The sequence below is a fragment of the Trachymyrmex cornetzi genome, unplaced genomic scaffold (genome assembly GCF_001594075.2).
Source record: "Trachymyrmex cornetzi isolate Tcor2-1 unplaced genomic scaffold, Tcor1.1 scaffold147, whole genome shotgun sequence".
Taxonomy (NCBI): Eukaryota; Metazoa; Arthropoda; class Insecta; order Hymenoptera; family Formicidae; genus Trachymyrmex; species Trachymyrmex cornetzi.
In genome coordinates, this window is record NW_017296059.1 from 6,516,993 (window position 1) to 6,542,335 (window position 25,343).

Consider the following 25,343-nt stretch of genomic DNA (forward strand, 5'->3'; position numbering starts at 1 on the left):
CACATACAACACTACATCAGATCTCAGAAAAATAGACTCATCCATATCCGGTTTTAGCTAGGATTTCGTCTGACATGTTGAATTTGTACAAACCGGCATGCCTCGAACAAACATGTCAAATGCACCGCAAGTCACCCACAACGTGGCTTTACAAAACCCCCTCGAGTTCCATTTATTTCATTTGTATCAACAGCATTTCGCAAATATTGCGTTTACGCGTACGAATATTATTTACGATATTAAACGACACTTTTTTTTTTTTTTACTTCAAGAGCAATTCTTTTTACTTGTCCTAATTATCTCGATCTTTCGATTGCACAAAATTCCCCGCGATTCTATGCATTCTGATGAGAAAGAATTAAAATTTTTTTTTAAAAAGCCACATTATGACGATGAAATTAAAAAGTGCTCTTCAAACTTTCGGATCTCGCTCATTTCGCAAATATTGAAAGTACGTGGCCCCCGATATATACTGTGACGGTGCTCGTATAATCCGTGGAAGGAAAATTAGTTTGACATACCTAGCTCGAAGCTTCGTTACCTATCGGCTCGTCGTTATTTCGAGGACGAGAGTTAGTTAATTGTACTGATCCTCCCTCGAAAACTCCCATTTTGGATGAGTCACGGAGATAACGCGTGTCAATTTTAACTCTTCTCTAACTTTCGACGAAGCGCGACACGTGCTTCTGAAATCGACGGCAACGTAGCGATTGCATTTTCTACCGAAACATGCCCGCGCGCGCGCGAAAGAACGCACACCGTGATTTTATCCACCGTTCTCTCTGCTCAAGTAGAAATTCTTTGCTCTACTCAGACGACTCGTCTCTCGCCGAGTCTTCCTTCTCTCTAACGCTGTTCTCGCGAATCGATAGATCGCGATTATTCGATGAAATTGATTTCTAGGCGACGATAGTTGGTTCGTTCCGCACGAGTGCTCTTTTTCGAAATCGAGGCGAAAACGTGCCGGAAAGGCACGTTTGCCTTCTTCCTCGCTGTAAATGTTTTACCTTTGCCGTCTTTTTCTCCGACTTCATCCAAACGCCCACGTATTCTCGAGGATCAAATTCTATCTCGCATTCTCGCGTTAGAACAGCACGCGCGCGGCCATTCCAAAGGACAATCCGCGAAAGATCTCGCCGGTTAATAAGGAGTATTCTTTTCTTTTTTTTTTTACCTTATACTCATCTCGCGACAAAACCGCGCAAATCGAGTCAGTCTTGCTTCGCGGTATCATACGGACTAGCGAATCGCATTGAACGATCGATTGAAGAGACTCCGCCGTTTCTTCAGATATATCGCATCACGATCGGCTTTATCGTTCGATATCTCCATGACGTGCGTGGAAGAGAGCCGTCCTGAAAATCCTCCTCTGCGATTCCGCTTCCCTCTTCCTTCCACAACCTCTTTCATAACGTATTTCTAAAGCATTTTCCTTCTCCTAATATCCCTTCGGCTCTTAATACTGATCTCTCGTTGTTGCTTGCTTCCGTAATCGTGATTATTGCGATCTCTCGCATCATCTTGCAAATGAAAAATATATTTTCTACGGAGAGAAAGAAACGCCGTACTTTTCCTCCTCTATGTATCCCTCCCTCCTCTCTTCTCAAGCCCTTGTGGATATCCTCTTTTGCCCTGATACTCTCCTTTCTTCCCCTTTGATCGCTTCGGCCTCTTCTTCGACCTTTCATCGAGAACTCTTCGAAAATAAGGAATATATTCTCTCTGAAGCAAAGCACGATAAAAGCCGAATGGGCTACCTCCAGTTTCTCGTCTTCTTGGAGCGCCCTTCTTCTCATCTCTTCATTCTTCTTCCTCGATCCCCTTTCTCTACATATCCCGCCCTCTCTCATTTCCCTATTTTCTATCTTTCGAAGATAAAAAATGATCTTGGCCGAGACCAATTACGTGAAGTACCTCATAAGGAGAATAAGCGTCATTGGCATAATGGCAGAAAGATTTAGCGTTGAGATACCGCTGTTCACGGTACATTCCGTGTAGGGCGCACAGTGCGCCTGTAACAAACAAGACAAACAATTCGCCCTCCCTTTAATTCGCCGGTTTTATTATCAATCTTACTACTCGCTAAGATGATCATTTACTATTAATAAATGTAAGATGGTCATTTGCTAATTTCGCTCAATATTTTCTTCGACTCCGTATTTTATTTCCAAAAGCAGAAATAATACAAATATGGATACTCAAGATAATTATTTTATTTTTTTAAACTACTTTTAAATTAATTGTATAATAAAATTGATTAACTTACTTCAATTTATTATTTTTTTAAACTACTTTTAAATTAATTGTATGATAAAATTGATTAACTTACTTCAATTTATTAAATATTAGATCATCAAAATTAAAAAGGTAAAAAGATTCAATTTATAATATATGTATCTGTTAAATAATATAAAGGAATAACTTACTTATTGGCTCCAAAATATTTCCAAAGGTCATTAAATAATCAAGATATCAAGTATTAAAAATTAATAAAATATATTTAAATATATGATGGACTTACCTTAAAATTTTATTTAAAAAAAAAAAAACAAATTCAAAGTTTGTTAAAAAGTATAAAAATTGATATTCCATCTTTTTCAAATATAGTTAAAATAAATGAAATGAGCCATATAAAATCAAAATGTTTTCGAAGGCAATATTGCAACAGTAATTAAAATCAATTATAAACGGAGCAATTAATGAAAGCCTTCAGCGTGTACTTTCATGCCAATGAAACATGATGTCGACTAAAATATGTATAACTCACCTTCAGCAACGAGCTTGACATTCTGTCGAGGAACTCCTTCGTGAATCGCGCTGTATCATCGCCACACTGACGGCGCACCGTATGATGAGAGCATTCCAAGTACTCCTGGAAGGCGCTGCACAAACAATATCCCATATTCTATTCAAAGTCCTTTTTCCAACGCCAAAATGGCATGAAATAAGTGGTTATCGAATTACTGTTGTAAAACGCTAACGAGCGTAACAAATCGAATTACAATTGGAGAACACCAGACAGAATCATTAGCGCTACAATTACTATTGTAAAATTTTCGATATTTTTTCGTTGTTTTTCTAAAATATTATTCTGAAATTTATGTAAAATTCGTAAATTTGTACAGAATAAATTCCCGTTTATTTTGTTCACAATTCACCCCCCGTCTTTTGTAAGGTAACTTTTTCTCTTTCCGAAAGAGAGCGCTCGTGATGGTTTAATTAAATCATACACTACGAAGAAACAAAATGACGCGAGGAATGTGCTTTTGCGGACCTGTTATTCAGTTTCGGGTCAGCATCACACTACTTACGTCCCCCTTTCGCGAGGGATGCGCAAGTTCAAAAGCTGCAGTAGACCGTGGTTGAGATACGCTAATGGCATTACACCCTGTGTGTCTGTACAGGCATCAGCGTGAAACTTCCGACCTAAAGGACTGATTACACTCTTTTTGCGCGAGTCCTTTGAGCAACGCCCGTCGTTATTAATGCAGTTGTTTCGCCGGCGAGCTCTTAAGTGTTAAATTATCGCAGTCGAGAGATTTTACATCTTTGCGCTAATGCGAAACGCCAGAATTTCGAGTATTGCTTAAACCTATTTGTCCGTGTTTCGTATTTTGCTCCGCTCCGTCGATCTTTCATGTCATAATCTTAACTCGAGTTTTCCTTAGATTTAACATCGACTTAGAGAAAAAGAATCATCACACAATCCCCACGAGATGCACTCGAAATACGAGGATGCTTTTTCTTCATATTTTATTTTTCGTAAAATACTAATGTAATATCGATTCTTTATAAAAAATTTATATTAGCAAATCTAACACAATTTTTAATAGAATATGATTCAATCTACAATTTAATACAAAATTATGATAAATGAATTATTATAGTATAGTGAATTATTTTATTACCTTAGTAATTTCTTTTATAAAATATGCGGAATAAATTTATTCATTCCATTTGTTTAAATAAATTACTAAATAAATGCGCATTCTTTTTCTTTGAATAATACAAATGTTATTTTATTCTCACACGTAAAAGTTAATAATCCGCAGGCGTATATATACAGACAAAACAGTCGAGGGTCTACATTTTGAAAAGTGGCTAGGTCAAATTGACTCGCGCTTTGAGTTCTAAGGTTTACCTCCACGTTGCTAAACTAACAAACTTTCTCGGATAAGTAAATGGACTGTGAGTTGCATCCTATTTGCAAAGATGTAGAAATTCCGGTCAAGTGTACATACATAGGTATATTTGATATGATATATATTTGATATGATATATATTTTGTGGCACAACGTGAATCATTTTATTTACGACATAATAAAGTAAGTAATCCCGAAGAAAAGTGATGTTATTGTATCTATATTATTTTTTCGCTAAGCATTTCAATTATTTTCGCTTATTTCCTACTCATCGTTTATATACACACATCTAAAAGGATTTCTTCGACTTACCAGCAAAGGGACTTGAGGTTCTGTTGTCCCAATGAGCCATTGGTCATTATTTCTTGAGTCGTCTTCTGATACGATTTGTAACACACAAGCTCGTATTCGGCTTTGGATTTCTGCATGCACGGCGCGTGTTTCAAGAATTCTGCAAACAGAAAATTGCATTTCCGTTATTGAACAATTGCGTATTCGTAGGAACATAGGTATCAATAATGAAATTTCGAGGTCAATCAAGCCGACTTGACAAACGGGGAAATATATAATCTAATATTACTAAAAGGAAGAATGAATATACATACGTATTAATTCTCCAGAAAATAATCATTTCAATTTATAATAAATATAATAACTAAAATCGATAGATCCACACGTTCTGATTTAGAAAATAGGTAATTAAATTATTACGCAAATAAAAATTAAAGTTGATTAAGATTCAATCGCATTTCCTCTCATTCTCGATTCTATTCTTAGAAAATAACTCGAGCTATTTACAAGCGCAGTCTATAATTACAAAAATATACATAGATCATTGACTGACGCACTAGTCTCGTCATGCTTTGAGATCATAGTTTTGAATATAAAGGCCGCTTTCCCGGCTCTTGTTTACGATAGGCGTGCTGTACATTACGCAGCATGCGGTATGAGGAATCAATATTACTCTCCTTGCTAACGATTCATTATGTTACAGTGCCTCTCTCTAACGGAGGAGAGTACATTATGAAGAGTCATGCTGGCTCGATCGACCCGCGGACAATCTACACGATATTCCTGTAATCTCGAGAGTGCCGGATGCATTATTGAGTCTAGTACCATCTCTGACTGGACCGACAGTTTGGAATTGCATTGATGCCTACCGCCTGCCCAATTGGCAAAAGAGTTGCTGCCTTTGTCGACTGGCGGATGACTTTGCGCGTCGTTATCTATTTCTCTCTTCAAAGATAAGATCTATGTCAATTTACAAACGATAGATTTATTTTTAATAAAGCTCTTATCCACGAGAAAATAAGAATCTAATTCCAAATTATATAGAATATCGCATATTTAAATAGAAAAGTCAATTGCCTGCCTAACTTTTCCGTGAGATATAACGAGTTTCTTTACTTATCGATTCCTCAAACTTTCTGCATTTTTATTTAAAATTTCCGTATTCGTTCCTTCCCCATTTAAATTCCAAAATATGTTAATATTTTAGAAGACATAAAATATAAAAATGCACTTAGCTAAAAAAAAATTCTAAATCTTTTATTCAACCGCGCAAATCAGTTTTGTAATATTTAAAATAATTTTTTTCTCTCATTTTGATAATCTTTTAGCAATTATGATTATACATTGAAGACGTAAATAACTAATCGGTTCGATGGTTTAGGCAAGAGTACTTACCGTCCTGGTACGGGCCGTCTTGGCAAAGCTCCATGATAGCCATGTTGGTACCGGTGTACAGAGAGTTGAAGTGCTCCCGTTGCTTTGGCTGCATGCAATTTAGCGTGTACTTTTTGATGCATTTCATACCTGCTTCGAGATCTCTGTAACAAAAACGGGAAACGCTCGTTATTTAGGCATTCGCTGTTTCGAAATTGATGGGCAAAAATGAAAGTTTATCATTATATTAATAGGAACTACGTATGTACAATAAAATCGCAAATATCTCAAATATATATACGTGAAACTGGCAGAAATAGCTCTATTAGACTGTGTTAAAATGTTTACTACGAAGTGTGTACTATCCAATTGCAAAAAGGACAACTATATAATTTATCCAATAAACCAAAGAAATTACCTTTACTTTTTTATTTCTAAATTTCGACATTAATCTAAATATTAATTAAAAAATATTTGATCAATTTCAAAAACGTATGAAGACTGTATTTTATTTGTGAGTTTTTATAAAAGATGAAATAATAAATTGTCAATTTTCAAAAATTGTTTTCAAAAATTTGTTTTGATATTAATAATAAAATCATAAAAATGTACAAAAAAACAGTGGGACATTAGGAGTTAGCGCTGGATATCAATTGCGCAAAAAAACAATAGAGAATCGATAATAAACTTGTTTTAATATATTGATTTTCTTTTCGGATATAAGATAATAATTTACAAAAATATTTAAGAATACAACGCACTTACTTTTAATTTTCATCTCCTAATTTTAAATTTCTCTTCAAATTACCTTCGCGTTGAGCAATGAAATCTTTTCTAACTTAATTAAATGAGACAATATCAATTTTATTCAAAGGCAATACATATATACGTATTATACAATACGTATATATCCTCTCTCAAGACTCAATGGAACAAACGAGAAACTTGGGTCGTATCTCAAGTCAAGCCCCCTCAATAGAATCGCGATTATAAATATGATATCACGAATATCAAATTGACTTTCAAGATCTATCAATCGAACCGTGTCATTTCTCAAGATCGTTTCCAAATTGAATTGCTCAGCACAAACGCGACTATAAATACAGGCCAATGTCATGTTGTATCTCGAATGGAAAGCCGTATTGAAACATCAAGAACAGATCGATATTTGCACAATGTAGAAATTTTCCGACTGCACTTTCGACGTAGCAAGCAACTAATAAAGACATATGTATATGCATAACGTACGTTTCATCTTATCTTTAAAATTGATAGTGCAAAGCGCCTGTGTGATTTGTACGAGCATCGCATCAAAGAACAAACATAGTGAGAGACGTTATGGTGCAATACTCGCTACACGTGTAGTCTTGATAGCGCAATTTTTATAGTGCCGGTAGTTTTGCCATGACTACGGAAGGAAACGCGTCGGCACGATGTGGAGCAACATGATTAATAATTTGTCATATCGGCTTGCCGGGCACGCACGAGTACATCAGGCCTGAATGAAATTTAAAGTTCCATGAAATGAGCCGAATTTCCTGTTCGCCCGGCGCTATCGTCGGAACGGCTAAATTGCAGCCGTAATAAGATTCTTCGTCGAATACTGGAGCTGGAAATATCGTGCGAAATATCCGGCAGCTTGCATGCAATCATCCACTCAATTACATACGTACCGCGCCGGCTCGACGGCGCGAGAGAGATTCGGGCGATCGAGCATCGCCGAATTGTGATAAGCCGGCGGCGCGGTGCAGAGACCTCGATACGATCGCGAATTCGGACGGATATAATAGACTAAAGCCGAATGTCGTATATTATTCTCGGATCAATTTCCAATTTTGCGAGAAATCGAAGAGTCGTCCGTGAAATCTCCGGAATCATCAACCGACTTTTTAACGATTAATATTTTAGCATATATGGCGAAATGCTGTAATTAACACGAGGGTGAATTTTAAATATGTGTAATGGAAGAGAAACATTTTTTCTAACGATTATAAAATCGTCAAATGCAATAAACACTTCTTTATTATACTTTCTTATCTTTTCTCTCGACGTTGCAATTAGCGCGATTAAGCTCCTTAGAGAGAAAGAGAGAGAGAGAGAGTTCTGCGCGACAGCGCGCATTCCCGCACGTTCTTAAAATTGATATGAAGTGCGAGGAGAGAGAGAAACGACTGGACATTTTTCTCGTAGCGAAAAATTTCCCGTGGCGCGAGAAGAAAGTGGACGAGGAAGACGAGGAGGTAGACCGTCACGAAATTCCCCACGAAACGGAACGTCAGCGTAACCCGCACCGACGTCTTCCTCTCATGGAACATGTAAAGACGGCGAATAACAACGGACGTTTTCCGTTTAAAGAGATCGCCCGTGCTGGTGCAGAGAGAAGAAAACTCACGGGCATAATTTGTTGATATCCTCCTTTTTCGTGACGAAACTCAGGTCGCTATTGCTGATTCTCTCAAGGGGCCTGGCGCACCTCACCAGCTCCTCGTGTCCGCACTCTTCACCTCGGCAGCTAGCAAGCACTGAAACAGAAACGCGATAATCGGGTTAGCTAACAAGAGAGAGAGAGAGAGAAAAGCAGAGAGAAACGTGGTCGATTCGCGAAATGTAAGAGGCAACAGGGACTCGATACGTCGTCCCCATCGATAACAATGTTATTAGTAAGGGAATCGCAAAGAGCAGCGCTGTTTCTCGAATTCGATTAAGCGCGCGACGAGCACGCGGAATCGATGTTGCCGTTGCGGCGTGATTGCAGCGGAAATATCAAACAAGTTTAATTGACGTGGAAACAATGCAGATTGCACCTAGAACTTCATACTCGGACGGATCTCCAATATTCTCTCATTTCGATGGAGTTGTATCACGAGATATCGTACACGTCTATCGAGCAAGACATTATACTTAAAGTTTATATCATATTATATGTTTGAAAAAGAATCCCACGTAGAAAGAAGTTTTGCTCAAGTATTTAGCTAGATGTACCAATCTGAAAAGAATTTTATTGAACCATTAAAATAATTATGTAGGGCGCTCAAACTGATTGTTAAAATATCAAATCTCTTGAAGGATTGCTCATAATGTTTGAAATTGCTACCTAATTATTTTGATAGTTCAACGAAATTATTTTCAAGTCTTCGTCTAGCTGAATTTTTAGATACTTGAGCAAAATCATTTTTTCCGTACATTACTCTGATAAATTTTTACTAGGAATTAAAATCTTAATAAAATAAATTTCGCTTCAACTCGATTTAAATAAAAATAAGAGATGTCGGAAATATTACGTAGAGAAAACCGGGGCATCGTGGGTCATCGATTGTTTAACTTTAACATAATCTAGAATGTTTAAATTAATAACTACTGGTACAATACGACCGTTACTTCGTTGCCCATACTTTTTATCTAGGTGGCAGTGATTAAATTCCATTGTATCGAAAAGCATCGATCCATTAATGGTTTTCGTGGTGCAATAGTAACTTTTTAATCGCATATAAATGTTTTAATATTATTTTTGTAGTAGAAGATACATTTATAAAGATTAAGTGCAAGTTTCTGCGCATCTTTTCTCAATTTACTATACGTTACAAGTAATAATCTGACATTTACTTTTATAGTTTTCTATTAAATGTATAATTGGGGTAACATAGGTCATACATTAAATATTTATGACGAAACGGAACAATATAGAAAATATGTACTAAAAAGGCAGTTTATATACTTCCAAGCAATTAATTTTATTTTATCGTAATAAATGTTTTATCTTATAGTAATAGTTATTTCTCATTTATTGTTTCATAACTTTTTATTTCGTTATTTAATTATTATTAGTTGTAATTATATTTTATTGTATTAGTGACTATGCTAAGAATGTGTAAATTAATTGAAAATACTTTTCAACTTTCGTCAGTTATTTCTTGCATAATTCTACTATTTTGTGTATGATTTATGGTATGGGGCACCATAGGTCGTTTCTTAAAAAATACGTTTTTATTTTTTTTTTTCTTAAAAACTAATAAATATTTACTAAATATACTTATTAAATTTTAAAATATGCATTATGCTTTAATTATAAAAAAAAATAATATAAAAATTTTTATATTTAGATACTTTTAAGAGTTTGATTTTTTGTGACTCATGGTCTCCCCTATATATTTTTCTCAAAGTTTAATTCGCTACAGAGAGCCTGCACATATTTCCATATTTTTAAACCGCTCAAATCTCTATCAAGCCCGTTTTCTCCATCTTTCATCCTTTACCTGTCTATCACCTGTTATAATGGTTCCGTTGTTAAAGTCTTTTGTGTCTGAATTTTGAAAATGAAATTACGGCAGCGACGGGGCGGCGGCGAGCACACACATAAGACGCGCTCGCGCTGCTCGCGTGTGAGTATCGGTGGTCACACGCGAATTTGGGATGCAGGATAAAAAACACAGGAAATGCATTCGCCGTCCAAACTAATGATGACGAATGGCGCGCGATATTATCACGGCGTCATGTGCCGTTGGCGAAAAACCATTCGTTCATATTAGGAAGTTGATTTGGATTTAATGGGGGAGCATCGTTTGCTAGTTTAGCCGCGCTTTCGTCGTGCTTTTCATTCCAACTTTTGGAAATTCATTACCAATTACGCCATATGCACAGTTCGCAAATGTTATATACACGTACATTTGCTCGGTACCTAAAGACACTATGCTCTAATTTTAATACAGGAGATAGTTTTGCAAATTTAAAGCCGATTTATCTTACAAATCTGAAATTTGGTAAAAAGTTTGCGCCTCAACTTTTTTCAACATCTCTCATTTAGTAATAAATCTCGAAATACGCAAAAAAAGTTGGTCAATCTATATGTATATTGGAATGACTTTTCTTCTTCTAATTGCACTCCAGAATGTCGACGTATCTCGAAAATTATCGGTGCCTCGAGATCTTAATTAAGAAGAGGTCGACTCTAAATTGATCAAAGAATTCGTCACTAAATTATAAAGTCGAAGATGCCGGAACATTCTGTACAAACACTCCAGCAGGGTAAAGGAACATCGTATCCGCCTTTTAAAGGGGAGGGTGTGCGAATCTCAGGATATTCTCGGCGAAATTATTGAGTACTTTCAAGAGAGAGCTTTACACTTTCCTCGTAATAAACAAGCTATTGTAAGGAAAGGGTGGAAACCGGAACGGGGTCAAGATCGACTTTTCTCTCGATACCACCAAATGAACTTATAACTTCCGCTCGAAACCGATTACCCGGAAGTGCCACTTTCGAGGTAATAAAAGAGAACCGGCAGTAGGACCACTGCTCTTCGTCTCTCTGTGTAACACCTGCAACTCTTCTTCCTATCATCTCCCATCCCATGTATGTTTGCTCTAATATAGAGTTTCTGTATACGCGTGATGGTGCGGCTAATGGAAAGTAACGTTACATCTCACAGTCATGATGAAAAAGTAAAATAAATGGGTGTTATATTTAAAGCCCGATGGAAATGTTCAAACGTCCATTACCTATGTCGATATGTCTTATAAATTATTCGAAATATCAAATGTTTTATGCAAAAGATCTTACTTAGCTTAAGAAGACAACGATGACGACGACGAAGTGAAATATAATAGAAACAGTGTCCGTATAAATCAGAAAAGGAGAATATGCGAATTAACGGCAATTTAGACTGATTTCTGTATAAGAGGAATCTTGTAAAACTTTTCTTTCTGTAATTACTTTCAGACTACTAAATCGACGCTTTTAGAAAAATGATTCCAATATCTCGAAATACATTGTACATTACTCGTTCACGTAATACAGATATTGAATAATCTTTGCAATCTATACATCGTATTTGTAAACATAACATGCGTTCAGATAAACATTGCAAATTAATGTTTGTAGTTGCTACTGATGCTACATCGTTACCAAGACATGAGATTGCTAAAACATATTACGATAAATACGATCCTCGTCCTATTTGAAGAGAAGAATCGCATATTCCTCTATTAAAATTTTACCGTTAACAAGATAAAGTTTCGAGAAAAAGAAAGATAACGTCCAGAAAAGAAGTCTTATTCAATTAAAAAATTTATTCGGTAAATTCAGTGAGCAACATTACTGACTCAGCCGATACGTGAAATACAACCCATGATGCTTGCAAAATATTTGTGCAATAAACAATAAATAAATAAATATATAAATCTTCAACTGGGACAAATCGTCCCGTTAGACTAGAAAGAATTGAAAGAAACACGAGGTTTCTTTCAATTCCTTCGAGACTAATAGGACCATTCGTCCCAGAAGAGATTTATATATATTTATTTATTGTTTCGCGAGAAACTACAAGTCTCTTTACCAAGTAAACTCTGATACCAGACGGGGGAAACTCTGCGTTTCCCTGAGACAAGATACGAATTCTACGAGATAAGAGGGTATCCGGTATGGATGTATCACGCAATATGGCCGTGTATCTCGTGTATTTCATTACGCATCGATTTGGTGATGCGTGCGACAAACTACGCGACTAATCCCTCGTGCGGCGCGTCGACGACCAACGTCATTAAATTTAATTACAAACTATCGAAATTATTGGAGAGCTCGACCGACTATCGCGGTAACGACCAAACGATTCGGCGAGCTGTCCGCGAAACTGGCCGCGGCCTACTCTATATAGCGACGCAATTGTTTTGTAAACCGAATGCAACAATGGGACGACGGGCGTCGTCTGCCCGTGATAAATCTGTCCTTCGATGATTAAACAAATAACTCCGTCCCACCGGGACATGTCGAACGATTTACGCAGTCGTCAATTGAAATAACACAACGGTAGAGTTCGATATACTGTCTTCTTGATATACCTATCGTTACTATATATACATTTTTTCTATAAACGATATAAATCACGTGAAAATCATGTAACCATCTTATTTTTTGTATATCAAATCTTTTATACAAATGATACTTGAGTAAATTTTGTGGTATATAACGATTTTTATGTAATAATTTTTTAAGGAGAATCAAAACTACTTGGGTTGCAATAAGAAGATCGTCTATATAAAAAGATAGTATAATCACTTGGGTTTTATTTTTTAATTTAATACAGTTTCTTTTATTATAAATAACGTGAAAATTATATAATCACTTTCAATATAAATGGTAATAAAATCTCTCTTAATTAAATTAAAAATGGGCTACATTATAATTGTATAATTATCGTAATTTATATTTGTCTTCATAATGGATAAACGAACAAAAGTATAAACATCTTTTTTAGAGATGGTTATCCCTCTATATATCACACAACCCATTTTCTCATCTCCGATCGCATTTCGTTTTCTAGTTCTTCTACTTGCTTCCTCGACACTCGACTAAGATATCACTCGTGAGAAGAGTACCGGGCTTACTGTAGGACAGAATAAGAGTTCCGTGTGTAATTCTATTCGCACCAGTGATTCTCCAGCGGACTGAATGGATCTATTATTCAGAATTAACACAAATCATGGCCATTCCAATTTTAAACGTATCTAATAACCATTTTGATTAGTAATCGACTCGTATTCCGCAATAATTACGATCATAATTAATTTCATAATTAACGTTTTTATTACATTCTCCACAACTTTGTACTTCACTTAATTCGATTCGTATTGCGTAATTATGTCACGTATGAAGTTATTACGATATTATCTCCAGGTCTCCGTTACCGTTTTATACTACATCACAGACATTTGAAACTCATCTTACGCAGCTTCCGATTTAATTCAAATAACAAACAACCTATTTTACGTCAACAGTTCTATTATAAAGAAAGATCAACTTGTTTACGTGACTTAATATTTTCTTCAGCACATCATTCACTGTGTCGATTTAAAAGCTATTGAATATTTTCGTCAATGAGCAGTCAATATGCATATGGCTCATCTTAATACCCGCACGCAGGCATACACGCATGCACGCAGTTGCAGCAGGAAGAGGTTGGTTAGGGCTTGTATTTATAACGAGGCGAGATGGGACCATCGTACGATGCCGGCACAACCAATCGCAAGCCAACCCGTAGGTTGGCCTTGCCACGACCGTTAAACGCGCGTGCGAATACGCTCGCTCACGCGAGTGTCAAATCGTGACGTCACGCGCGCGACGCGACCAACTCGTATGACATTTATCTATACGTTTTTGTAAAAAAAAAAATTTACCAAACCAAAAATTTCTACTGTTGTTTCGAAATTCTCGTGAAATCGATTTTTATCTCTTTTTTTTCCCCAAAGAAGATAAAAAACGTAGTAAAAAATTATTGTAAAAATTCTTATAATGTTCCTGAAAATTTCGTTTTTAATTTTAATCCTTAGAGTAATAAAGCGAAAACTTTACAAAATCTTTACAGATCTTTACGTCTTAACAAATATTTCTTAAGTAATATGCACTCGAATACTTATCGGCTCAAGTTTTTGAAATAAAGATAAAAGGAAATTTACTGCATTAATTGCAGTTCTATTTGTATACTTATGAATATACTTTCTGCATAGTTTATGATTTGCAAAATCATAAAATCAATATACATTGATTTATTAACATGTCACGCCACACTGTGATATTGAACAAAGATATCCCAGTATTGTGTACTTCTTTTATATAAACATTGATAAGATTTCATTTCATATAATGCGGTATTAATTATTATCTCACTACTTCGTTTCACATTACATATAAATTTTGTCTTTTTGATTGTACTTTTTCATACCATCGAAAAAATTAACATTATTACTGATTATAAATCTTTTTGACTTATTATTTATAACAATGAAATCCATATTAAACGTTTACGAATAAATACACTGTAAAAAAATAAAATGACAATTTTAACATTTTTATATTAATTTTACTTTTTAAATGTCTCAAAAAGTCCACTATATGTCTTTAAGTCAAAATTAATATTTTATTTTTTACAATATATAAATGAAAATCGACTTCGTGCATTTTTTTTATCTAAAAGATACGATGCGAACATACCATCTTCGAGTTTACACTCCGAATCTCCTGATAGAGCTAAAGCGGACTGCTTCAGAATTTCTAACGACAATGGAAACTATCTAGACAACATGTATCGGTTACAAGTAGCCCCGTGGTCCATTGTCCATAGCCATGGCAATGGGCATGCAAGTGGTATTGTGTTCATCGTTTTCCGAGAACGATCGTCATGGGATGAAATTTCAAATTCGGAATGATTGACATTAAGAATAGCGCAGAGCTTGCAGAGCGTATTAGGTTAATGAAATCTCTCTGGGTTACCTGACAGCCGAGCACGACTGAAATAGACTAAACGACGACACGATGATAAGGATGATAAGAAGGTCGTGTGGCTATAGAAGATGAGAAGGAGCTGCAAAATCGTTGAATAATTGACCGACGGTTCATTTGCGTCAATGCGAAAGCGTTATCTTATCCGTGGTAGTATTACGCGCATAATTATGCGAAAAGAACAGTGGCGCGTGTTGTTATCTGGTTCCGGTTTTATTATCTATTTTTCGTCTGTCTCGCGCAAGACGAGACGGATCGATTAATGGACAGATGACGATGACGACGACCCTGCGTGATGACTCTTCATTCGCGTACTATATCCTCGTCGCGTGACTGACCTACCAGCGGAATGGCCGCCGAGATAATGAATAACTCACAATAAGGTGATTGCGTGCAAAAATAGTTTCATTTTTAATCTGACGCGTGAGAAATAAGACGTGAAGTCGTTTTAGTCAAAACTCTTTTGTGTCTAACGGTAAAAATTGCGCGAGACGTTTTCGAGATATACAAATATATTTAGTACAAATCTATTTTTCTCTACACCACGTTTGAATGCTGATAAAATAAAAAATAATAAATAACCTGATGAAATAACCTTAGATAAGTATTGTCTCTATTTTATCGCGAGTAATAATTTTGATCGTGTATTCCGAGTCGTGATTAATAGGTCAAAAATATCTAGAGAATACTATGCGTTATAGGATGATACTTTATACGATAACACAGATCTTAGTTCATAATATATGTGCTGGTGCCTGCAAACTATGTTAATCTAATCGGTGTGTTATATTAAGCTGTGGCTGTACAGTCGCTTATATCCCAGATATTTCATGTATATTTCTAGAGTTAAATGTTTAAGATAAAAATAGAAAATTGTTCAGTATTGCAATAACTAGCTCCCCCCCCCCCCCCTCTGTATTAAAATTCTGAAATCGATGCACATGTTCTGAATAAGTAATTGTTTCAACATTAATTCCTATTTAAGCGATCTTTTTAGAGGAAGTCTACGAAGAGCACGACAAAACGCTAATCCCGAGTTGATGAATTAAAACTGTCGTTGCAAACTTACAGTATTTTAATCTAGACAAGATTATTTTCGCATCTATTTAGCGACTATTTAGTATCGCATTTAATAAAGAAGTTGACTCATGTTTAGTTTTGTGTTTATTAACGTTCATTAGCGACGCGTTACTTACTATTATCGTACATTAGCGCTAATCGGCGTTGATATTTTTGATCTTGTTTTAAACAGGTTCGAGTGCCATGAGTATCGACACCGGTTCGGATACTCGCGAAAATTCTTGCAACTCTTGCAGTAACCTTTAAGTAGGTAGGCACGTACGTATGTTAAAGGTGCGTAAATTGATAGGTAAGAAACACCCAAAAAGAAATTTTAATTTCATAGTTATACTTTTTACTGGTATATTTATTTATATTATATGTTATAGTTGAAACGTTAGTTATACCCTTACAAGATAGAGGAGTATAAAAATAATGAACTTTAAGACTTCTGGGTTTCTGGGCCATACCTTTTATTTTCCTTTCCAAAGCATAGTTTTAAAGAAAACTATACCTTTGGTACAGTGGCCACCCCACCCTCCTACCTATTTAAAGGTTGACGATTCCGAGGTAGATATCGATACTTTTGAAAGCTGCTTGATTCCCTTGAAAATCTCAACGTCTTGAGATCCATAACTCGCAATGCGATACCGTCGTGGGTAGAAAAATTGTCAAATGTCTGCAAAGACATGCATTATAGGACTGCATCGGAGAAATGATGTAAGAGTTTTAGAAAATAGAAATCGACAGATTAACCCAATTATGTCTGTGTAATCGAACAATTTTATAATTTCTAGTTGGACGTGAAGCAGCAAAGAATAATATTTCCATATAACGAAGAAATAAAATTATATTTATTACAATAAATATATCCGCATTCTGCAGCATCTTTCATACAACTCTTTATTTTATCTAAGTTTTATTTTTCCCATAAATGAAAGATGGCTCTCGCAAGAGAGAAACGGTAGCCGTTTGTTTTATCTTCAAGCCCCCGTCTTTTCCCTACATTTAATATGACATTGGTATACATTATGAACGACAAGATTTCACTAACTTTAATTAATTTGCTTCGCTGTACACGTTTATTACAACGGTCTCTCTATTCCTTTTCATTCTTTTCATGCATTATCGCTCCGTTTACGCTATTTATTATTGTAATGTTACTGTGCGCATCGTATCCTATTTCCAGAATAAATAGCAATGGGAACAGCAAAGAGGAAATAAACTCGACGTACCTACTCGACGTAAGAAGGAAAGAAGTCCAAGAGGCGGAAGAAACGCGAAGTAAAATAAACGAGTATTAGTCTCGAGAAACCTATACCGAAAATATCAGGCGATGCTAGACCAGCTAGACGCGAATCAGTCAGTCACATGATTCGTGCGGAGAAGCAGCTGCGCCTCTCTTCTCTCTATAACTCTATATCTCTATCCCTCTCTTTCTCTCCGCCACGCAACAAGTCCTCGTTCTCGCGCGTGTAGTTACGTAGAAACACCTAAACTCTATGGAATGCGTTGTGCGCGCGCGCGCGCGCGCGTGTACAAAACCGGCTGTTCTCTCCCTCTTGTTTCTTCCTCGCATCTGTCGTTTCTGACGACAGAGGTTTCTCCGCTCTCTCACGCGGTCCTCGTCCGCGGAAAAACACCTCTCCGGCTTATCGAACGAGGATGCTTTTAGCGTGGCGTGACTGTGGCGTGACGCCGAGATCGGCGTGTGAGGTGAGTCGGTAAGGTAAGGCGAGACTCACGCCCATCAGCTCGGCCAATCGCCAGCCGCTACGTCATCTCGTACGATGTAACGGAGCGAGTCACCCACGTGGTCGCCGGTTGCCGAGCCAGCCGAGCCAGCCGAGCGCCGCCGTGCCGTAGCTATTTCGGTTGCGAGAAAGACTTGCGAAAGGCGACTGATTTGAAGAATTACTAGACGAACCGCTTTCCTTTCTTCCGTTCCTCGCGATAACTTTCGGTTTTATCACTAAATCAGCTTTGTTTTCACACTCGACGTAAAAATATTTTTTACGTCGGGATATTTAAATTCTTTAAGGTGGTTCTTTAGTAAATCGAGTTACCATAGAAATGTCTAATTTTTGTATGCAACGAAATTGAAGTACCGAAATTGACGTGTGCAAAATTCTACGGTAAGTTAACGATGAAATATGTACTTGTTTCATGTTTTGTGTGATATGCGATGTTCAAGATTTTTCCATCTGTTTTATTCGCGTAAATATTATATTGTTTTTGTTATCTACTGGCTGGCTTTGTAACAACAATCTTGCTGGTGCCCTGCAATATGCTGTATGCATTTACATTGCAATAAAGGATATGTAATAAATAAGAGAGAAAATGTTGAAAATGTAATCTTTCACGTATAATTTAGTGACAGATAAGACTCGCAGACGCTTCTTTAATTAACTGCACACAAATCTTACCAGACTTTTTTCTCAAAAACGAGATTATAATAGTTTACAAAATTACTTTTGATTTTAATGGTCACAAGAAAGTAATAGGATCAACAGTCTTTCTGGAAAGATATATTTACGTGCATAAACTTATATATAAATTTTTAACCGCGAAAAGTGAACACAATCTCATCTTGTTTTCGTTCGATGAGGATGCAGCTCTCGATTTACTATCGTATGTTCCATACTATTTCATTAAAATACACGTAGTTTTAATATTTTATAAATTATGCAGATATTTGTAATTTTGAGTGGGCCCTGGTGAGGCATGAATTAAAACTAGTTGACAAAGAAAATTCCAGAACATCTGACAATCATGGCTAAAATACAGGAATTGTGAGTCTGTAATTAAAAAAAAAAACAACAGCCGTCTAGTAATTGCTTTTCCTGCAATGATAATTTCATGTTTGGAGTCAGTTGCGGCATTAAAAGTATCAATGACGGGAAAAAAAGATGACGGAATGGAATACTTTCATTTTTTTTTTGCTTTTTAGATTGAAGTGTTTATGAATTTTAAATTGCAAATGATACTGAAGATGACTTGATGTTGATATCAAAACATTAATTTTTTTTTGTTATTAAATGAGTCGATAAAGATCGTATAAAAAATAGTTTTTTAAAATCTCGTAGACTTTTATGTTCCTTCCATAATAATATCGATTTTTTTCATTATCGATTAGTCAATTTTACAGATGTTGAGAAAAAAACTGAAGGACGCAGATTTCCACACTCCATCAGCGAAAATGTTAAATTATTGAATTACTTGCAATTGCGCGTACTCGAAATGAAATAATTGACATGGATATGAGACGGAAAGATCGATACAGAGCATAGTTCAGTAAACAAGTCAATTATCTAACTCTCGCATATGGGTATGTAGCGGCGCCAGTGATGATGTAACCCAATTTTACATCGCTCGGGAAATGCGTCTGAGAATTTATCAGAAAAAAACGTCACGTTTGCGCAGCGTCACGTTTTCTGTTTATTTATGAATTGAAATTGTCTGCTTACGAAAGCGATTTGAGATCATTGAGAGTAATTAATTTTTTTTAATACGATTGAATCATTCTGATATTATTTCCTTTTCTTTAGCTAAGGATACCTGACTAAACAAAATCGTTTTTTTAAATACTTTTTAACCTTACAAATATTTTCTAAAGATATTAAAGTATACGTAAGAATCACTTAAATAATTTTACTGTACTTGTAATTAGAATTAACTCAAAACGACTCATCACGGCTCAGCACAGTTGGAAAATTTTAGTTAAATTTAACATTTCACTCAAATTTCCATTCAAATTTTCGTAATTAACATAAGATGAATACATTAGAAACACAAATATTGTTATACAAATATTAAATAAAAAATTTAATACAAAAAATATAACATTATTATAATATAACATAATTTGTAAACGATTTATGGAAGCATGTTTTTTTTAAATAAACTTAACATTTATGATACGTTAAATTAATACATATTTTATTCATTCAATTAAAAATTTACGTTTATAAAATATATTATATAAAATTTACGTTTATAAAACATTATTTTTGTGTTATTTATTCACTTACTCATAAATTATTTTGACACAAAGAAATGTTGAATATCAGATTAACATAAAATATTTAAATAACATAATTACATTGTGTTGAATTTAATATTCGAGTACGTTAAAACTACAATACAAAATTTTAATGAGACTTTTGAACGGATCGTTTCTAAACACAAACACAAAATGTTTTTTTACTACGAACCCGTAAAATCATCGTGTTATACTACGAATTAATAACTTGGAAACTTATGAGTAACTGCGTCACGTCTGGACGATAAAAAGCGCAATGTACTCGCGGATCATTTTATTTACTCAGTTCCGTGGTACATGAAGCGCGCGAGATGAACAGAACGAATATACACTGAATGAATTCAAGGCCGGCGCGCGATTCTCGTCATCGCACTCGCCTCTTCTAACGTCAGACGCGCTGCAAACGCACGTTTCAGAATTTCTCTTTGCGAGACTATTAATTGCATTTCATATTTTAAACCAACGTATCGCGTCACGCGCGGATCACGCCTCCGCCTCAACAAGCGATTTTAAATTCAGATTCCCAGTAACTTCAAGTGTTTTCGACACTTCGCGATGCTGCTTTATCTCTCCCAGGCACGTGTCGGTCGTTTATATGTATTTCAAGGATGCCAGCTTTTCTTAATCGATACGGTAAATTTGAATCTGTTACAGCCGCTCTATTCTTTATTTCAGTCTGTCGGATTCCGACACGTGTCGAGTGAAAATTAAATCCCACTCAAGCAAGACGTTTACGTTCAAAAATTTCACCAATTAAATTATCTCTGTTTAACCACTTTATGGAAACTAAATTCTAGATAATTTATTACGAGATGTGAATATATGTTTTTCCTCGTCGTCGGGATAACATTCGCAAGAAATACGAGGATAAATTTAGCACTTTTTCGCCGTAATTAATATTTCGTTAGGTTTTCTAAAATCGACTCGATAAAAAACCGTTTGATAGCGTTTCTTTTCAATCGCCAAATTTTTGTTGCACCGTAGCGCCGATGGATTAGTAGATTAGCAAAAATCGATTCGCGTCGCTGTCAAAATAAACGACACCCGGACGAGCGAAACACGAGGGCAGGAATTGGGGCACTAATTGTCGAAAAGCTTCCTTCGTCCCCTAAAATATCCAGGCCCTTCGATAATCCCGGGGCGTCGCGTCGCCGCCAAAGATACGGCGGAAGAGGAAGCGCCTGAACTTGTCTGCGCGCGACCTAATTAGATAAAACTTGGTCGATACTTAAGAGAATTTTTGCTTGCACGCCAGTATCAATCTTCGCTCTAATTAAACGTTCCCGATTTTACAGCGGGGCCAATTACCGCGTTCGCACGGTACCCCCAAACGAGCCTGAAACGTGCTCGAATCGCGCCTGAATCGCGCCCCAGCGAAACATTTTCCAACGCGGAAATTTTCCCGCCTTTTTACGATCACCCTCGCCGAGTCGACCGTTAACTTTAACCGTAGTTTAACTGATCGTTTGTCCCTCGCTCCGGAACTGGAAATTAGACGGGGGGGACGAGGGATCGTTCCGAACTAAGGTAAAGTTAATTTCCGTGCGAGAGATTAATCTCAACTATAATTTGCAGTCCCGTGAAAAATGTCTTCGAAAGTTGAAAAAGTCAAAAGCTGACGTCAATTTCGCTAGAAATTATTGCGACGTCGAATACACACCCCTTCCCCCCCCCCCAAATTCTCTGTTTCTAATTTCACCAAGGCTTGGCAGTGCTTTCGATTATCGTTTTCGCTGACCGACGTCAACTCGAACGTCGAAGAACGCGCGTGCGAGACTTGACTCGTGTTTACAGCGTTCGTCTCACGCGCTTCAATTCTAGAACGTAATTATTATTCCGGATTTTAACCGATGACGTTGCCGAGATGTATCTCACGCGCGCACGCCCCGCTTTAATTTACGCCGTCGATCCTCCTCCACCGTTATGCACTTGAAACGGTGTCCTTGACCTACGTCTCGCGAAAGAGAGGATTGTCGAGCGCGATACTTCGGGGCCTATTCTGTAAAGGGTCCTCTACATAAAAGTCGTAGATAGTCGTGGAGTCTTAAGTCGTAGGAAACCAACCAATCGCAATCAAATATAAGGAGAATACTCGATTGGAATTGGTCAGTTTCCTACGACTTAAGACTCCACGACCGTCTACGACTTCTACGTAGAGGATCCTTAACTCTTAACAATTCTAACGATATCGTTAAATTGTCGTTGCGTAGCTTTTTTATTATATACAAAATCTGCGCGATGACAATGTAACGATATCGTTGCAGTCGTTAAGAGTTACGGATTAGGGCCCTCAATAGGCCTTGTTCTTTTTGGTTCAACTTTTGCATCAGTTCATCTTTCTTCTTCTTTCCTCCTGAAGAGAAAAGGAAGAAAGATGAAACTGGTGCGAAAGTTCAGCTGAAAAGAACAGGCTTATTACTTCATCCTAGGACGCTATTCATAGTCCGTTCTTATTTCAAGACTGTCTTAAGTAATGTCTTAAGACGCGAATACAGCCCTCTGATTCTTAAGACTGTACTTAAGACGGTCTTGAATATAAGATCTGACTGTATGAATACCGGTCCTAAAAATGGTAACAACCAAGTTTGGAAAAGCAATAACATCTCCGGCGTGGTCTTCCCTTCGTTCAAGAGTTTCGAATCCAGAGTTGATTCGACGCGAGAATGTTTGACACACAGAATTAATCCTCCAGCAACGGATCGTTTGGACCCAAAACGAAAATTTTTGGACGATTATACAATGTTTACAGGAAGTACCAGGATTTTGCTGAAGTATCTAAAAATTGAGCTAGGAACAAATCCGAAAACAACTTTGTTGAATCGTAATAATTAGATTACGCGAAAATCTCAAACATGATGAATAACGCTGTGAAACTTTTAATATTCCAGAAACCGGTTTGAACATCTCCATCATTATTTTGATGGTCCAACAAAATTATATTTAGACCTGTAAAAATTTGGCTAAATTTTTAGATACTTCAAAGAAATCGTTCTTTCCATATATATCAATCGCCGGAGGTTCACTCGCATTCTGTACTTCAAACGTGATGCTTTAAACTTTAGAACTTAGGTGTAGGTTTTCATAGCTGTAATTAAAGGCGGGATGTATCCATTTAGCGTGGAACACGAGTAGGCATTTATTTCCGTCAGAAATACTGGAGCACGTGAAATTTTACGCGAAATTATACGCGTGCGAATTTATTCACGATATATAATCATCGTGCGTATTTTTTCCCTTGTAAGTCACTTTTTCCATTTGATAATTTTGCAATTAACACGACAACAATGCACGAGGCTCAATTACGTTTGCGGAAATACCTGCCATCCCTCATCCCTTGAACGTCACTTTCACGCACGTCGGATGTAAACCCCCATATAACCCTGAATGTTATCGCAGCGAAACACGTGGATAACAGAGGATTCACGTCAAGGAAGTCTAAACTGAATAGAGAGGAACGCACGGCGGATCAGCAGAAATGAGAGACGACGGCAACTTTTGCGTAAATCAAGAACGTAGTGTTGTCGAAAAACTCACCGCGTCAGTAAATTTCAAAACGCAGCTCGAGAAACATTACGTAAATGAGAATAGACACGCATGATATTTTGATCCAAGCGATCTGCTGATCGTACGATTCTCGCTCGCTGCGAACCTACTTCAATTAAAAGATTCTCGTGGATCGTCACGTAAAGCAAGCTCGCCTTACTTGCGTTCCCTGCAATCGCAGCAGGAAATGAGTTGAATCTTCGGAGACGACGAGATCAAAAGAAAAATAAATACGCGAAACGCAACTGAAACGAGCGAGATCCGTATAACGCTGTAATATAACGGAGGGAAAACGCCGGTCGCCGGTCTCGTCGCGCGGCACAATCGTGCGAGGAGAATCGAGAGACGAAGAGATGTGAAAGAGGGAGGATAAATACTCACGAGAATACAAGGCGGTCATGAACAGCGCGAGCCAGGACAGCTGATTCTCCATAAGTGTTTTCATGTTCCGGGCCGCTCTTCGTCGTCAAATCTTGTTGGTATGCTGCACCGATACGTCGAGTTCGTTGCCGAACGAGAGGAGGGATGTACGTTCTTTGAAACTCTAAGTACCGTAAATGGGAACGTGCGCGAAGAAAAACGGAAGAGACGGAATGGAAGATGGAAAGTAATCGAGTACCTAGAGCAGAGCAAAGTGGCAAAGTAGTGCCTCGCGTGTACGTGCGCGTACTGTTAGTTTTTACTCTCTCGGCTCTCTTTCACCCGCGACTCGCACCAGTGACGACTTGCGTGTGACGCGACCGATCGTGCACCACTGACGGCTCACGGCACCGAGTACCGACTCGGCAGTCAGCGGTGACGACGACGAGAGCGGAGAGAACGCGCGCCGAGTTTCGAAGGCGCGAGCGCGCATGCGTGGATCGCTCACGCCACCGATCCCGCGAAACCGTCCGTCGTCTCCTTCCTTCTCCCTCGTTCCTTCTCCGCTCGCTCCGACGCTCTCTGCTTCTCTCTCGCGCGGCCTTGTCCCGCGTCTCTCCCTCTCCTTCCTTCACAATGTGTCGCTCTTTCTCGCTCTTACTCGCTCTCTCTCGGATCTCGCCACTGCGATCGGGACGTCTTTTCGCGTCATCGTTATGCACCTCCGTCGCGCCCGCTGGCGCCGACGTCGTTACGACGCTCGTTCAACTGGCGTGAGATTTTATTAATCGAACTCTTACGAGCCAAAGCGGCCGCGGGACTAGAGAAAGATGAGAGAGAGAGAGAGGCGTTTCGCGCGCTTTCCGCAATACAATGTTTAATAAGGCTATTTAATAGAAACTTAAATATCATTTCCATAATTTACAATTATATCTCAAAAGTAAAAATTTCGTCGATAACACCGAAATGCTTCTCTTACGTGTAAGTGAAACTCGTGGTTATGAACAAAATTAATGAAAAAGTAACGAATGATTTAACTGAAAATTAAGTTACAGTAGTCGCTATATTTAAATGTAATGAACGTGTATATTAAATTTACGAAATTTAATGTACTTTTAATGAAATTTTATGAAAGGTACATCAAATTTCATAAATTTTCATGAAAAATACATTAAATTTTATGTACAATACATGTACCAAATATACTTTTCAGTTATAAATACATTAAATTTAATGTAATGTCATGAAATTAAATTCAAATTGT

General features: G+C 37.1%; 1 protein-coding gene across 1 annotated transcript; it reads right to left on the reverse strand.

Annotated features, from left to right (window-relative positions):
* Positions 1-269: 269 nt before the first annotated feature.
* Positions 270-24,487, reverse strand: LOC108757892 (uncharacterized). Its single transcript, XM_018502580.1, has 6 exons — positions 24,101-24,487; positions 8,200-8,329; positions 5,829-5,971; positions 4,455-4,593; positions 2,768-2,882; positions 270-2,012 (listed from the first exon to the last, which is right to left on the reverse strand). The coding sequence occupies exons 1-6, from the start codon at positions 24,162-24,164 to the stop codon at positions 1,902-1,904; spliced, it is 702 nt and encodes a 233-aa protein (XP_018358082.1). The 5' UTR covers positions 24,165-24,487; the 3' UTR covers positions 270-1,901.
* Positions 24,488-25,343: the final 856 nt, after the last annotated feature.